The sequence below is a fragment of the Mytilus californianus genome, unplaced genomic scaffold, assembly GCF_021869535.1.
Source record: "Mytilus californianus isolate M0D057914Y unplaced genomic scaffold, xbMytCali1.0.p SCAF_17, whole genome shotgun sequence".
Classification (NCBI taxonomy): Eukaryota; Metazoa; Mollusca; class Bivalvia; order Mytilida; family Mytilidae; genus Mytilus; species Mytilus californianus.
The window spans coordinates 10,476,204-10,491,826 of NW_026262659.1; the positions used below are offsets into that span (position 1 = coordinate 10,476,204).

Genomic DNA, 15,623 nt, shown 5'->3' on the forward strand with positions numbered 1-15,623 from the left:
CGACTTTATCGAGTAGAAAAATAACATGAATATGTAAAACTTGGATTTTTCCTTATTTATCTTCAAGTAAATTTTAGAATTGTGAAATGGGTTAGAAAGGTCTAAAAGCGAAATAACTTTAAGTATCCGCGAAAATAAGTTGGTTTACAGTATATAAACATTTGTCCATAAGGTTACCATCTTCCTAAAAGAATTTCCCTTCATGATCCCCAGGGCATCAAAATATGACCCAGCTTCTCCAATTTAAGGGTATTGGAATTGGATGACTAGAATATTTCATTACACTGCACATGCATGCTACTATAAAATACCTTTCTTAAGCGGTTAAGTTGATCAGTGGAAACAAAATCAGACTTTTACTTCCAAGGTGTTTTGGTCCAATGGTATTGTCAAAAGCCAAACTTGTTTGATGAGCACAGAAATGATAAATAGAAGTCAAAACTGTATAAATAAAGTACAATATATTATTATGTTTCTTTGCCAGAAATAATTAGTATTGCAATTCACTTTTGTAGAGAGTAACAAAGATACCTCACATTTTACCATACTTCCTGGAATGGGACAGACTAATATTGGACAATCAGAATGGAAAGTTCATATAGAAAAATTAGACATAGCTGGCTATGTCAGAGCTAAAGATCCTACGGTTATTGTAAGTTCAATTACTTTGAAAAATAAGCTTTTATTCAGTGTTCGAATAATATGGTTCTAAAAATACATATTTGTTTAATCAGAAATTTCAGTAAACATAACTTGATGCTTTTCTGCTTGTTTCCAATTTGATTTTTGCCAGAACAGAAGAAAATTTAAATAATGATTTGTAAAAGAAGGTTCAAAGGTATTTAATTATAAACAATGATTACTGTTAAATTTTCAATTTTATGCAATCACTTATACCACGTTTCCATATTTTTATTTAAACCTTGTTAAGAGAATATAGATAATTCAAGGTATAGAACAAAATTCCTATTCATTGAATGCATGTTGCCTTTTTATAAGTTTATCTTGGTTAATGCGAATGTAAGTCCCCATGAAGTAAAATTTAAATCAATCCTAATGTGTTGAAACCAATCACAACCTTGACATTTACAATAGATAGGTAAACCCAGAGTACAATTACAAACTAGCAAGCAATATCATAAGAGTATACCAGAAAGTCTGAAATTATGTGTAAATAGGTGGACTGCATGTACCTGATGTATGAAACAAGAAGCTCTTGCAAACAGTAGACATGGTATGAAAATTGGTGAAATAGCATGTGAGTTGGAAACTTGATATTAAGAAAATTATTGTTATCTTGACAGAATAACCATGTAGAGATGTTAAGTGTACAGTTAGAAAACTCAGAAAGTACGTTAGAGGGTGACTGTCCAATATTTGTACCGTCCAGTGGAGTGGAAGGTTTACATCAATGTGCTAAACAAGTCAAACAAGATTTACAAGAATCAGGTATGTAAATGACTGTGTGGTGTAAGGTTGGGCAACATTGAAGTGTATTGAACAGGTCAAAACAAGATTTGGTTGAATAATCAGATATTAACTATTTATTTGTTTATTTGTATATGTAACAGTTTTTCCATGTTACAAGTGTTCAAGCGTTTTTTTGTTTTTTTCAAACTACCTTGGTCACATTTTTTAAGCTGCAATTTATCAGTTTAAACGTTGGGTTCTCTCCAAAATTTAACCAGTCTAACCAAAACCTTATTAAAAGATTATTCCAGCAAGTGAATTTTAACAATTTGTATGTATATTTTAACTAATTAGCCAGAAATAGTTATACATGTAGCTACTGTAAATTCAGAAATTATTGTGATGTTTTTATCATTGCGAAAAATGCGACCGGGTTATAATCGCAATAATTAAAACTCACATTTTGAAATTTTCTATATGAGTTAAACAGGATTTTTCTCAATATCGCAAAAATTAAAATCACATTTTAGTCTAAAATGACAAAATAGCAATAATAAATGCACACAATAATTTCTGAATTTACAGTACTTTCTAAAAGAGATATAGCAATAAAAGTAGACCTAGTATGATTCAATGAGCTTTAACAATTTTACTTACAGATAATCATCCAGAAAAGGCTCTCCTGGAGCAGATGGACAGAGTGTTAGACTTGTGTGTAGCTTTGTGGGGGAGATTACCAGACTGTATTTCAGGTGGTTATATTTACAATGTAGAAACTATCACACACTTATATTCAGTTAACCTTAATTTTGTGACAGTTTTTTGCTCACAACATTGAGAATTTGTAATTTGTTCCTTGTAAAGTCATTCTGAAATATCATTTATAATGAAAAAAGATTATTAAAAAGTTTATGAAGTAACCAGTTTATGTCTACATATAAGGGTAATGAGAATTTTGCCAAATGCAGTGACTAACACCTAAAATTTGTACAGAATGCTCTTTCAGATGAGTAGGATCAGATTTAGATGTCACTTCACGTCCTAAAGAATATGTAAATCCATGTAATATTGTATTAAATAAAGGCAGGATGCTGCTTCATACAAAATCAAGAATAAATTATTAAGGAAGGCATTATTACAAAATTTCTATGTAGAAGGTGCAAAGCTCAGTTAATGGTGTAACTAAACTCTTTTTCATTTTCAATTTATTTCCGTAACCTCTGCAGGTTTAAAACAATATATAGAATTGTCAAAAATATGTTAAACTATGATCTTCTATTCTATGAATCTATCCATCTACAAAGTAAGAAAATCATGAAATAAAATTGTTGTGACGTAAGGTAAATAGAGCAAAACACAAAAATAAGTTAGTTTGCGGTAAATTGAGTGGTAACAATTTATTTTGTCTTTATATAGATGAGCCAGTAGAAGGATATGACTATCAACATTCCAGGAGAGAAGCATTGTCTAAATGGTTGATGTCAACTGCTGTACAGAGAATACAAGAAGATGTACAGGAGGCCAAATATAAGGTGATTTAAAAGACCTCTCTACCTCCAGTCTAACATTACAAGGGGGATTCAAATGGCCATAAAAGAAGGAAACCATTAACAATGAGGAAACGATTCATAAAAAATGGCATTGAAAATGTACTGTCAGACTTGATACGAGACGTGCAAGTGAAATGGAAAAAATTACATTCTTGCAAGTCATAAGAATGCTTTGTCAAAGTGTCCATTTGGTCGTGGAGGGAATAAAGCATTCATTTACATGTGCATCTGTTTCTATCTAGACATCTGATATCAAACTTTTATTCCTAATTTGATGTCAGTTGTTATGGTACTCTGAATATATCAAATTTAACATTTAGATAAAATTTAATTTGATATTCATTAAAGTATACAAATAAACACTGAAGTCTAAGCAAGCAACAAACAATCAATCAAATTTATAGGTAAAAAGTTAAATCAAAATATGTAGGTTACAAGTTTTTTGTCTGTTAATTTTCAAACTCATGTTTTTTATTTAACCCTTTGTATCTTTTCCACCCTTTTCAAAATGTATATGGAAACTCATTTGAGAAATAAGATTTTGACTTTTCAAAAACAAATGAAATGCAATAGACATTGACATTGAGGTGTGCAGGAAAGTTTTTATGATGTATTTAAAGTTTATTAGTCCCCTACCGACGAAGTCGAAGGGGACTTTAGGTTTGCACTCCGTCTGTCTGTCTGTCTGGGTTTTTTTTGTTCCGGTCTGATGATTTTGTGCAGAGTTATGGTCCTTGGACTTAGAAAATTCACTTAACTAATCAGTTTTCCACACTTTTTTTCGTCATGGTTGAAGATATTGACTTGATATTTGCTAAATAGTTTACAGCATGACAAGTTATAGATCAAGTTAGCATTTTGTTCCAGTACAATGAATTTTTAACCGGTAGGGGACTATGTATTGCCATGCAATACTCTCAGAATGCTTGTTTAAACTATTTTTCAGGGCAAAGATCATCTGCCAGCTATATTAGCATATTTGAGTGGAAGAAAAATTTCAGAAGCTTGTTTATTGGCTCAAAAGTCAGGTGACCATAGACTGGCATTGCTGTTGGCTCAGACAGAAAGTCATTATGTTGTCAGACAACTGGTAGAAAAACAACTGATTGAATGGGCAGAACTTGGGGTAAGATATCTTTATTTATGGTATCATAAACTGAATGAGAAGGGGTTGCTGAATATAACATTGATGTATATTACCTAATTAATTATTATCAAAAGGAGATGTGGTGGGATATGTTGCTGAGAGAGCAACCCAACAAAAGAAAAGACACCTCGAGGTCAACATATGTATGTATATTTCATTCAGAAGACTTGGGAGATTTCATTGGTTTAATGTACAAGATATTTGATTAACTACCCTTTCAAAAGCTAAGGGTTGGATGTAGGAAATTTCAGAAAGATAAGGCAGTAAGTAGCTTAGTGGTGAGATGTTAACAAGTGATTCAAGAATGGCTTTGGAATTTTAGCAAGCAGTCCAGTTTTCACAGCCGACAAAATTGTTAATGCATTGTTCTCTCCATGTAGTATGCTTGCTTGAGTGCAGGAGAGCATAGGTTAAATTCAACCCATGGTCATTCAGTAAATATTTCAAGATTTTTAAAGTTGTGTTTTATGTAATAAAAATGGAATAATTTTGAAATTTTTCGCTGTTGCTTTTAGTCCTATTATTGATTTAATAAAATATTTTTACCATTTCAGGCAGATAAATATATAAATATAGTTCGCATGAAGATTTATGCCTTGTTGTCTGGACAGTTGGTATGGAGGGCACCTGTTGAACCTTACACCATGATTAATACATGTGAAACTATGGATTGGAAAAGAGCACTAGCTTTACATTTATGGTATATAATTTATTACCTTTTCACAGTATAAATGAATTTTCCATACATGAATAGTAATTTTGTGATAAATAATTAAGTTCAATGACTTCAAATAAGTTTTTTTTCCTGTTTGTATTTAATTATACACCCGCTTTAAAAAAGGGGGGGGGGGTATACTGTTTTACCTCTGTCTGTCCTTCTGTCAGTCCATCATTCCGTCCGTCCGTCCCATTAATATTTTCGTCGCATTTTTCTCAGGAACTACTTGGCAAGGATTTCTGAAATTTGGTTTCAGGGTTTATATAAGTAAGTTACACCGTGTGATGCGTTTTCAGATTCATCACTCAACAACTTCCTGTTTACCGAACACTTGTATTATTTTACACATGATAGCCAAGTTGAAAATTTTCATCACATTTTTCTCAGGAACTACTTGACCAGGATTTCTGAAATTTGGTTTCAGGGTTTATATAAGTAAGTTACACCGTGTGATGCGTTTTCAGATTCATCACTTAACATCTTCCTGTTTACCAAACACTTGTATTATTTTACACATGATAGCCAAGTTGAAAATTTTCGTCACATTTTTCTCAGGAACTACTTGACAAGGATTTCTGAAATTTGGTTTCAGGGTTTATATAAGTCAGCTTTACCGTGTGATGCCTTTCCAGATTCATCACTCAACAACTTCCTGTTTACCGAAATATTACAGCGGGGGTATCATCAGTGAGCAGTAGCTCACAGTTTTACTTGTTTTATATGAAGCTTTTGCACCACAATATCATTTTGTAAGGTTTCAGACATTATGTTATGTCATGCTGAATTGATAAGAAAGCAGTAGGTTATGTAATAATTCTGATTTATCAGTTTTCAAAAAGTGTAAGCTAAATTTTCCTCTGTATTTTAAATACTTGGGTTTCGTAGGAAATCTTATTTTGTATACAAAACCATTTTCTAGAAAATTAATTCAGGGTATATTAACTATATTTTTTAAATACCAATTTCAAAGAATGAATTTAGTATTTGAGATTTCTTTCAGGTTCTTGTGTCCATCGAATTCACCGATCCATCAGGCTTTGTTAGATTATGAGGCAGGCTTCAAAGGGAGATCATCTTGTGGAATATACTGTAATCCTCCGTTACCACCATATTCAGAAGGGGTATTAGATTGTCCAATCGAAGAGGAGGATGAAGGTCACATGTTAAGAGACACTTGTTATCATGTTTTAAAGTTATATTGTCAGAAATCTCATCGCTTAAACAGACTGTTAAATCCCACATCCTCAACAGAGAACCAGTTAGACTATAGGTTAAGGTAAGCCAAAAACTTAATTCACATATCCTCAACAGAGAACCTCGACAAGAGAATTAGTTAGATTATAGATTAAGGTAAGCTACACACACTGGACAGATTTATTAAAGATGAATTTTGCCTGGTTTATCAAATACCTAGCAAAATTCAAACCATGATGAAATATTCCTCTGAAACTCAAATGAAAAGTTATACAAATCCCATAATTTATCCTAAACATTGAATTAAAAATGATATATTGAATCTAAGAATTTATCCTAAACATTAAATGAAAAATGATATATTAAATCTAAGAATTATTCAAAACAAAAATGCTATATTTATTTTAGCTGGCATCTGTACCAGATATTACAGTCTTAATATATCTATTTCAGCTGGCATCTGTACTAGATATTACAGTCTTTAGACTACAAACGTCTGTCCCCCTACCACAGAGCCTACATCCACATGAACTTTGCCTCACAATTAGAAATGTTTTATCTATTTCAGCTGGCATCTGTACCAGATATTACAATCTTTAGATTACAAACGTCTGTCCCCCTACCACAGAGCCTTCATCCACATGAACTTTGCCTCACAATTAGAAATGTTTTATCTATTTCAGCTGGCATCTATACCAGATATTACAATCTTTAGATTACAAACATCTGTCCCCCTACCACAGAGCCTACATCCACATGAACTTTGCTTCACAATTGGAATCTATTGGATTATGGCATTGGGCTGTTTTTATTGTTCTACATATAGAAGACAAACAATGGTAAGACTTAGTCTGAAAAGCTTGGTTTATTGCCTGTATTTATAATGAGCAATTGTAAATATATAAAATTTTACTTTTACTATTACCAGAGTTGTCCCTTGATGTTACCAAAACTTATTGTTTTTGTTTTCACTATCTGGATGTTGAATGGATTACCCCCAAACAAATAGATTTCAAATTTTCAGAATTTTATGGACCTTGAAATGTTACAGGTTCAATTTTCAGAATTTGATTGTTAATGGTTCATGAGTCTTGAGTAAATATTGTGATTTTTTAATGAAAAAAAAACAGTTATGAAATTCTTGAAAAAGGATGGTCTATCTCTGTCTTAACTCTTTAATACTTAAGATGTGGAAATGCAGAAAGGGTTTTAAAACAAAAAAGGACTAAAGGCTCATGTGCACAAACAATATTCAAACACTTAAAATTATATTTGTTTAATCAAATTAAAATGTTTAAGTAAATGACTTTCTTTGACACTCTGTGTAAGAGATAAAATGTATTATGATTTGAAATGGCAGTATATCTTTCAAAACTTTTTTATTGAAAGAGACTTATTATCCCATGCCTCTTCTTTGTAAAAAAACATTTTTGCAGATGTAGATAGAAAATGTGTCTGATAGTTGTTTATTTAATTACTACTTTAATGAAACACAACTTTTGAATATTTATATTCCTGGTATTTGATATTTATGACAAGACATTGTTATTTTTATGTTATAGTCGGGAATCAGCAGTTAAGGATCTCCTGTACAGATATGTAACATTGTCCACAGATAAAGATAAGGAAGACTTCCTACAGGAGAAACTCAATATTCCTGTCAGGTGGATACACTATGCTAAGGTAAATATTCCTGTCAGGTGGATACACTATGCTAAGGTAAATATTCCTGTCAGATGGATACACTATGCTAAGGTAAATATTCCTGTCAGGTGGATACACTATGCCAAGGTAAATATTCCTGTCAGGTGGATACACTATGCTCAGGTAAATATTCCTGTCGGGTGGATACACTATGCTAAGGTAAATATTCCTGTCAGATGGATACACTGTGCTAAGGTAAATATTCCCGCTGGGTGGATACACTATGCTGAGGTAAATATCTCTCAGGTTATTACATTTTGTCAAGGTAAATATTCCTGTCAGGTGGATACACTATGCTAAGGTAAATATTCCTGTCAGGTGGATACACTATGCTAAGGTAAATATTCCTGTCAGGTGGATACACTATGCTAAGGTAAATATTCCTGTCAGGTGGATACACTATGTTAAGGTAAATATTCCTGTCAGATGGATACACTATGCTAAGGTAAATATTCCTGTCAGGTGGATACACTATGCTAAGGTAAATATTCCTGTCAGGTGGATACACTATGCTAAGGTAAATATTCCTGTCAGGTGGATACACTATGCCAAAGTAAATATGCAGGTAAAAATCTCTCAGGTGAATACACTATGCCAAGGTAAAAATACCTGTCAAATTGATACACTATGCCAAGGTAAATATTCCTGTCAGGTGGATACACTATGCCAAGGTAAATATTTCTGTCAGGTGGATACACTATGCTGAGGTAAATATTCCTGTCAGGTGCATACACTATGCGAAAGTAAATATCTTTCTCAGGTGAATACACTATGCCAAGGTACAAAGTCCAATATCAGTGATTATATTTGATCAATTCTAAAAGGAGTAAGTTTGGTAAGGGCCATATTTGACCCTGATTATTAAGTCACATGAATGATGAAGGCCTAGGAAACATAGAGTGCAGACAAACTAAATATAGAAGTCATATATGAAAAATGTCATAACAAGGATTATGATAAAAAAAAAATTGTTGACACATGCACTCTATTTCCTGTCCAAAAAATAAATTAAAATTTACCCGTTTTCATCCAATTTTCGTGGAAAATCTATACGAGTGCTATTTGTGACGTCTTGAATAGAATGCAAGTACTTACAACAAAAAGACATATTTCCAATCAGTCATTGTATTAGCTATGATTCATTATATTATTGGTCAAGAAATCTTAGTAAACCAGTTCTACCTTTATTGTAGGCACTGAGAGCAAAGCATGAGAATAAAAGTCATGAGGAAGCCCTACATTTACTGAAATCGGGTCACTGGAATGCAAGTCATAAAGTCATACTAAAACATATAGCTCCTGATGCCATCATTAATGGTGAGTTGTTTTTGAGTTAGTTTTTCTGTTATGACTATTAAAATGAAAAGGGCTCAATTTTTGTATACATTTTAATGTTTCAATTCTTCTGTGCAAATAATTTCAATGTATTTAAATGATCAGTATGTTCCTTAAGTAAAAAAAAATAGCCAGTCCCTCCTTAAAAAATATAGAAGTTGGCATCGAAGTAAAGCATATTTCTGTTTTTCAGAAAATCACGAGTATCTTAAAAAATATCTGAAAGAATTATCCAACCCAGCACACAGCAGTAAAATATCAGATTGGCATTATGGTGGACAAGTGTTCCTGGATTATATCAATCAATGTGAGGCTGTAGAAAAATTTAAACAAGCTCTAAGTGGAGAAGAGGTATGTTATTTAATCAATCAGTGTGAAGATGTAGAGATTTAAATAAGTTACAAAATTATGTGTATGTGTATGTGTATAACCATACCTGACCAGGAAAAGAACTTATAAGGTTATGGTTATTATTAAAAATTGCATAAATGACAAAGAAGTGCATGGCATATAATCTCTTCTACCCACAATTATGGACAAAGGAAGATAACCACTATTTAAAATATTGTCTTATTTTTTCCATTGCTTAAAACAATTCATTTCATAATTTGAAATGAAAGCAATCTATCCCTAAGTGCTCACAAGCACTTTGATTTCTATCAAGTGTTTGTAAATCATTTCACATTGTCTATATTCCCGCAGTTCCAGAGTGCAAATTTTTACAAAATCTAAATGAGATAATAAAGAATCATGATATATTCAATCTTATTGAAATGTTTATATTTTGACATCAATTTGGACAGATAATATGAAAGCATTTATTATAATTACAGCAACAAAGACCGAGTGGTTATGACATAGAAAGCTTGGTACACAGTGTTACAACATTATGTGCCAAAGTGGGAAATTTACAGTGTTCAAATTCAAAAGAAAGGTAGGCATCTGTTTGTTAAATGTAAGACTTTGTAAATGGTACATTTTGACAGTTGTGAACTAATATAACAAAAGATTATGGTTAAGTTTCCAAATTCAGACATTTAGAATTATGAAAATTTATCATATTTCTTATTAAGTCACAAGCATGTCAAATTATCTTGAATATGATGAGCCAGCTATCATTGAAATATCTATCAGGCAATAAATCTCAATGTTAGGAATAGACTAACACACACTATAAGTAATTCTTAATCAGTCCTATTTGAAAGAGATGCTACTTCATACCAATCAGTTTCATGACAAATTTTAAATCTAGGATACAATGTCATTATGTAGTGTCCAAAATTTATCTTGTGATAATTTGTTTGCCTAGTGACAATGAGGGGGTGTGGGATATGTGGGCGTGCTTACAGAGGTTCTTAATATTAAACAGAGTCTTTATGATGATTTAATTGATATAATTTATTTTAAATTTAGATTATGCCAATCTGAGATGTCTAAAATAGCAGCCGTTTTACTGAGAACATTATTACTATTACAAGGACACAGTGTAGGATCTTCTGATTATCTCCCCTTAACGTAAGTTACCTCATTTATGTCCCTATAGATCTCATTACTATTACAAGGACAGAGTGTAGGATGTTCTGATTATCTCCCCTTAACGTAAGTTACCTCATTTATGTCCCTATAGATCTCATTACTATTACAAGGACAGAGTGTAGGATCTTCTGATTATCTCCCCTTAACGTAAGTTACTTTATTTATTTCCCTAAGGTCTGATTCAAATTCAAATCAGTCTTGAAAATTTTAAAAGTAGTAAAAGCATTTATAATGATATTTATTTCACAAAGAAGAATTAAAGCTTATATTGTTATATAAATATGTAAGTTTGTCTTCATCGATTATTCATTTTGCTTAAAAATTGTTTGATAAATTAAACTTGGTATGAATTAAAATAAAGTTTTACAATCAACTTTACATTAAAAATAGAAATATACATTGTGAAAAACACTTGCTGAGATATCTCTAATGCAAGCTTTATGTATATCCACATTGGAGAGAAACATTGATATCTAGTTTTAAGATACATGTATACATATCAAACATTCTTGCATGCTGACAAGTAGATTGACCTGTTTTTAAATTATAATCAATTTGGTAGTTATAAACTTAAAATTCCTATTTTCTAGGATGTTAGCTCCACATATCAGCAATTTACCAATGCCAGAAGATTACAGAATACAAGAGTTACGGGCCTTGACAAGAAGTAATATGATGGAAACAACTGCATGACAGAAGTTTGAATAAGATTTTTAACAAGACAAGATACTACAATTGTGTGTTGATCTTAAATATAAATATTGTCAAAGCCAGCATAAGTTCAAAATGTAATTCATGTATTGACAGGATTTCCAGAATTATGACAAGATGATTATAATGCCAGTTAATATCATGCCATAAAAATTATGCTTAACATTGTACAGGCCTGTAAATATAGGTGTGTTTCCATATTTACTGAATCGAAAATTGGCCTAAATTGACAACTTTTGAACGGTCAAGGATTTATATCATTACTTTTAGTAATAAATATTATTTATAAGTTTTGATTTGTTATCAAGAAGATTTGAAGTGAAGAATATATAATAAATTATGGATATTTAAAATGTATCAGTGAAACATTGTAATGGAATATCACATAACCAGCTTTACACTTGAGATTGTTAAGTTCAAGGTCTTTATACCAGCATTAACCTTTTTAAGTTTACCAATTTGAAGGAGTTGTGAATTTTGTAATGCCCCTGCCGAGGGGTAGGCAGCATTTAGTTTTACACTTGTCTGCCTGTACGTTCATATGTCTGTCCGTACATCCAAAATTTATTTCCGTTTTCTAAGTTTAGTTTGCCTCATTAGATCAAGTTAGAATTTGGGTGGCGTCACTTTTACCTTTATTGAGTAATGTTCCTTCATAAAAGGAAAAATTGCTAAATTTGCATTCCTAATTCTATCTTCACTTTGCCTCAACCAAATGTTATGAAACTTACATATAATGTTATTACCATCAAACACAGATCAAGTTTGAATTTGGGTGGTGTCACTTTCACTATTAACCGTTAATAGTGAAAATGACACCACCCAAATTCAACCTATTATAACGAGTTATCACTTTATAAAAGGAAAACTTGCTAAATTTGCTGATAATATTACATGGACTCTAACTTTTATAATAGTTTGTTTCAATCCAATGTTATAAAACTGATTCACAAAGCTTATTACCACCAAACACAGATCAAAGTTCGAATTTCGTTGATGTCTTTCATCATTCAGGAGTTATGTCCCTTTATAAATTGAAAAATTGCTGAACTTGCCGTAACTATACATGTGGAGGAATCTGTGACCCATGGATACATTCTTCTTTCATTTATGATTTTTCTTCTATCAATTGACTTATTAACAATATGAAAAATACTAACAGACATGTGACTGAAGTCATATAAGGAGTTGATTTGATCAAAAGGTTTTGAATCTATTTACATATATCTACCTGAAAGTAAATTACACTAGATCAACTTTGTAATTTTAGAAGATTTTATGATTTATCTGACTGTTACCCCTGTAACAACAATAGAAATGTAAACAAACTAGGATTATTTGTATGTTATATTTTTAGCCAGTGACATTTTCGTGTAGAAAAACCAAAGAGAAGAAAGGAGTGAACATTTTTCACCTGTCAGATGAATCATATAAAGAGATTTAGATATAAAAAAAGAAGATGTGGTATGATTTTCAATGAGACAACTCTCAGCAATGAGCAAAACCAAGTATGGTAAGGCCCTGAAATGATAAATGTAAAACAATTTAAATGAGAAAAGTAACTGCCTGATTTATGAACAAAATAATAAATCAAATACAAATATAAAATACAGCAAAAGAAAACAAACACTAAATTACAGGCTCCTGACTTTGGATAGGCACATACAGAATGGTGCTGGGTTGAACATGTAAGCAGGTGCCCAACCCTCCTCATAACCTGGGACAGTGGTGCAACATAATAAAAAAAAAAAAAAACTGAACTAAGGCCACACTTAAAAATATTTTGGTTTGCCCAAACCCTAATCAGAGGTAGACAGTGAGTAGGTAGGTAGGCGTTTTCTTTATTTTTCGGCAAAGAGAAAATGAAGTGTCAGATGTTTTAAATTCTTCATGCCTATCTGATTAAAAAAAAAATCACATCAGGACAATAAAAGATTTTGAGAAGGCAGCTATTTTTGGGTAGGTAGGGTTAGGGCAAACAAACATATCATTTTTTATGGCCTAAACAATTCATGAAAAACTAATAAAATCAACATCCACAAACTACAACAGTTCAAAAATGAGTAATATGAAATAAACAACTCATTTTGGGGCCTTTTATAGCTGACTATGCAGTATGGGCTTTGCTCATTGTTGAAGGCTGTACGGTGACCTATAGTTGTTAATTTCTGTGTCATTTTGTCTCTGGTGAAGAGATGTCTCATTGGCAATCATACCACATCTTCTTTTTTATAAGTAATTCAAAAATGGGATTAGGAAACAAGAGCAGTGCTCATGTATATTTCCATCTCCTTAAGTTCAAAAATAAAATTACAAAACTTTAATTACATGCTGAATGGCAAACAAATGTGTATGAAACAAAATACATTTAATGAATGAATACACTCAACTAAATGAAGTTCATTATGGGATGTTAAACATAAAAATAGAACAGAGGGAAGAAGAAAATGTGTTCTAATAGAAAAACAACAGTGTTATTACAGAAAGGGACAATGTTTCTTTATAAGGGAGGAGAAAAGAGAGGTATTAGATTGTGGATGTTAATTGGTTGCTGATCTTAAAGCAAGGTTGGCAAAAAAGCGGTCAATACTAGTATTGACCATGCCGGCGGTAAATACCGGGTAATACTGGCAAATACTGGTCAATTGAAATTTTGATAAGACTTTACTATAAAACTAGTCCCTACCTCAGGTCAATTACTTGGTAAATGGATAGATATAGTCACAAGGCAGAAAGTCACTTATTTACTACATTGTAATAAGACAAAAAGTCACAATTAATTAGTTCATGAACATGGTTTAATGAAGATTTATCAAATATTAATTTAATCATACAACAGATATAGTCATTAACACCATGAAGTAAGTCACTTAAGAGAGACTATATAACATCTGATTTTCTTAACAGTTATTTTGAAAGATGCAATTAAAAAATTTTAAAAAATTGTTTTATATACATATATGTTATATATTTATTAAAAAAAAAAAATTCCTGCATTTAGAACATTTTTATCATGCTGTTGAATAGTCAGGAATTAATTCATTGTTTAAAACAATCTTTAGAAATCACTTTTATGACTTTTTTCCTGTTATGTCAACATTTATTAGGGGACAGTTGTTATAGTAATTAAACTTTTGACACCTGTTAGCCATATAATAGGTAATGTTCCGATAATCTATATTGCTAGTCACTTGTAATTCTATTTACCTGTAAAATTCAAACCTTTTCAAGAAAAAAATATCTTGATTTATACATGTTAGAATAACTGATATAGCTGCTCAATTTTATATGTATACCAAAAGTATGCAATATCATTACCCCTAAGAACTAAATTAGTCATTTTTAATGTTTTAATAATTAATAACATACCAATATCATTGATTTTTATAAATTGAATCATGCCAAAGGAATAAAGTTTTCCCTCATCAACCATTTTTTTACTAGAATTGATAGATAAGTCAGTCAAAAGAAGCACGAAAATTTCAATTGACCAGTATTTGCCAGTATTGACCACTTGGGGAGTATTGTCCGGGGCGATAAATACCGGTAAATACCACTGGTAAATACCGGGGGTGGTAAATACCGCCCAACCTTGTCTTAAAGTTTTGCACAGCTTTAAATATAAATTTGTTTTTATCTGTTAAGTCTATCAGAGCCAAAAGTAAAATATTTGTGGAAATTCTGATAGGAATACCTAGGTTATCTATGTGTCTTTGGCGAAGTAAATTGAATATTTTGCATTTTAATAAATAGCGTTCAGTTGTTTCTGTTTCTCTACAAACACAATTTTAGGATTGTATCAAGTTGTTTGTTGAGTCTGCTACAGATCATTCTTATTCTTGCATGATTTATTTGATGAAACTGGGAAGTACAATAATATAATACAGGCTTAGTTTCATGCTTACCTTTTAAATAATTTTCATCATTAAATACATATACCTTGCAGAGTTAAGCAAATTAACGACCACCGAAAACTGCTGAAGTTTTGAGTTTCGGTCTTATTCTTGCAAGATTTATTTGATGAAACTGGGAAGTACAATAATAAAATACAGGCTTAGTTTCATGCTTACCTTTTAAATAATTTTCAAAGGCGAGAAGGGATGAAGTATTTTGTAGTTCACCTGTCTGCTAGTTCCAGTGTTTTACTTTTGTCAACAGTTTAGGATAGAAAATAGTTGGAGTATAATAATGTTCTTGTTGTAATATATTTTGATTTAAAAGTGATTTTTATACACAGCTACGCTACCTCTAGATATATCAAATAAAATATATCCAAAATGATATGTTTCAAAAAACCAAATGAATATCTGCCATACAT

General features: G+C 31.5%; 1 protein-coding gene across 11 annotated transcripts in view; it reads left to right on the forward strand.

Annotated features, from left to right (window-relative positions):
* LOC127726369 (nuclear pore complex protein Nup98-Nup96-like) overlaps positions 1–11,594 on the forward strand; it is a 100,358-nt gene extending 88,764 nt beyond the window's left edge. For 7 of the 11 annotated variants that reach the window (XM_052233731.1, XM_052233732.1, XM_052233728.1 and 4 more), the window contains 14 exons: positions 516–652; positions 1,305–1,449; positions 2,070–2,162; positions 2,827–2,942; positions 3,907–4,086; positions 4,662–4,807; positions 5,826–6,101; positions 6,703–6,858; positions 7,582–7,702; positions 8,917–9,040; positions 9,252–9,409; positions 9,892–9,992; positions 10,472–10,573; positions 11,185–11,594. In XM_052233731.1, coding sequence (XP_052089691.1) covers positions 516–652; positions 1,305–1,449; positions 2,070–2,162; positions 2,827–2,942; positions 3,907–4,086; positions 4,662–4,807; positions 5,826–6,101; positions 6,703–6,858; positions 7,582–7,702; positions 8,917–9,040; positions 9,252–9,409; positions 9,892–9,992; positions 10,472–10,573; positions 11,185–11,287 — 1,958 coding nt within the window. In that variant the 3' untranslated portion in view covers positions 11,288–11,594. The other 4 variants (XM_052233729.1, XM_052233730.1, XM_052233739.1 and 1 more) reach the window with 4 other exon arrangements.
* The last annotated feature ends 4,029 nt before the right edge of the window (positions 11,595–15,623 follow it).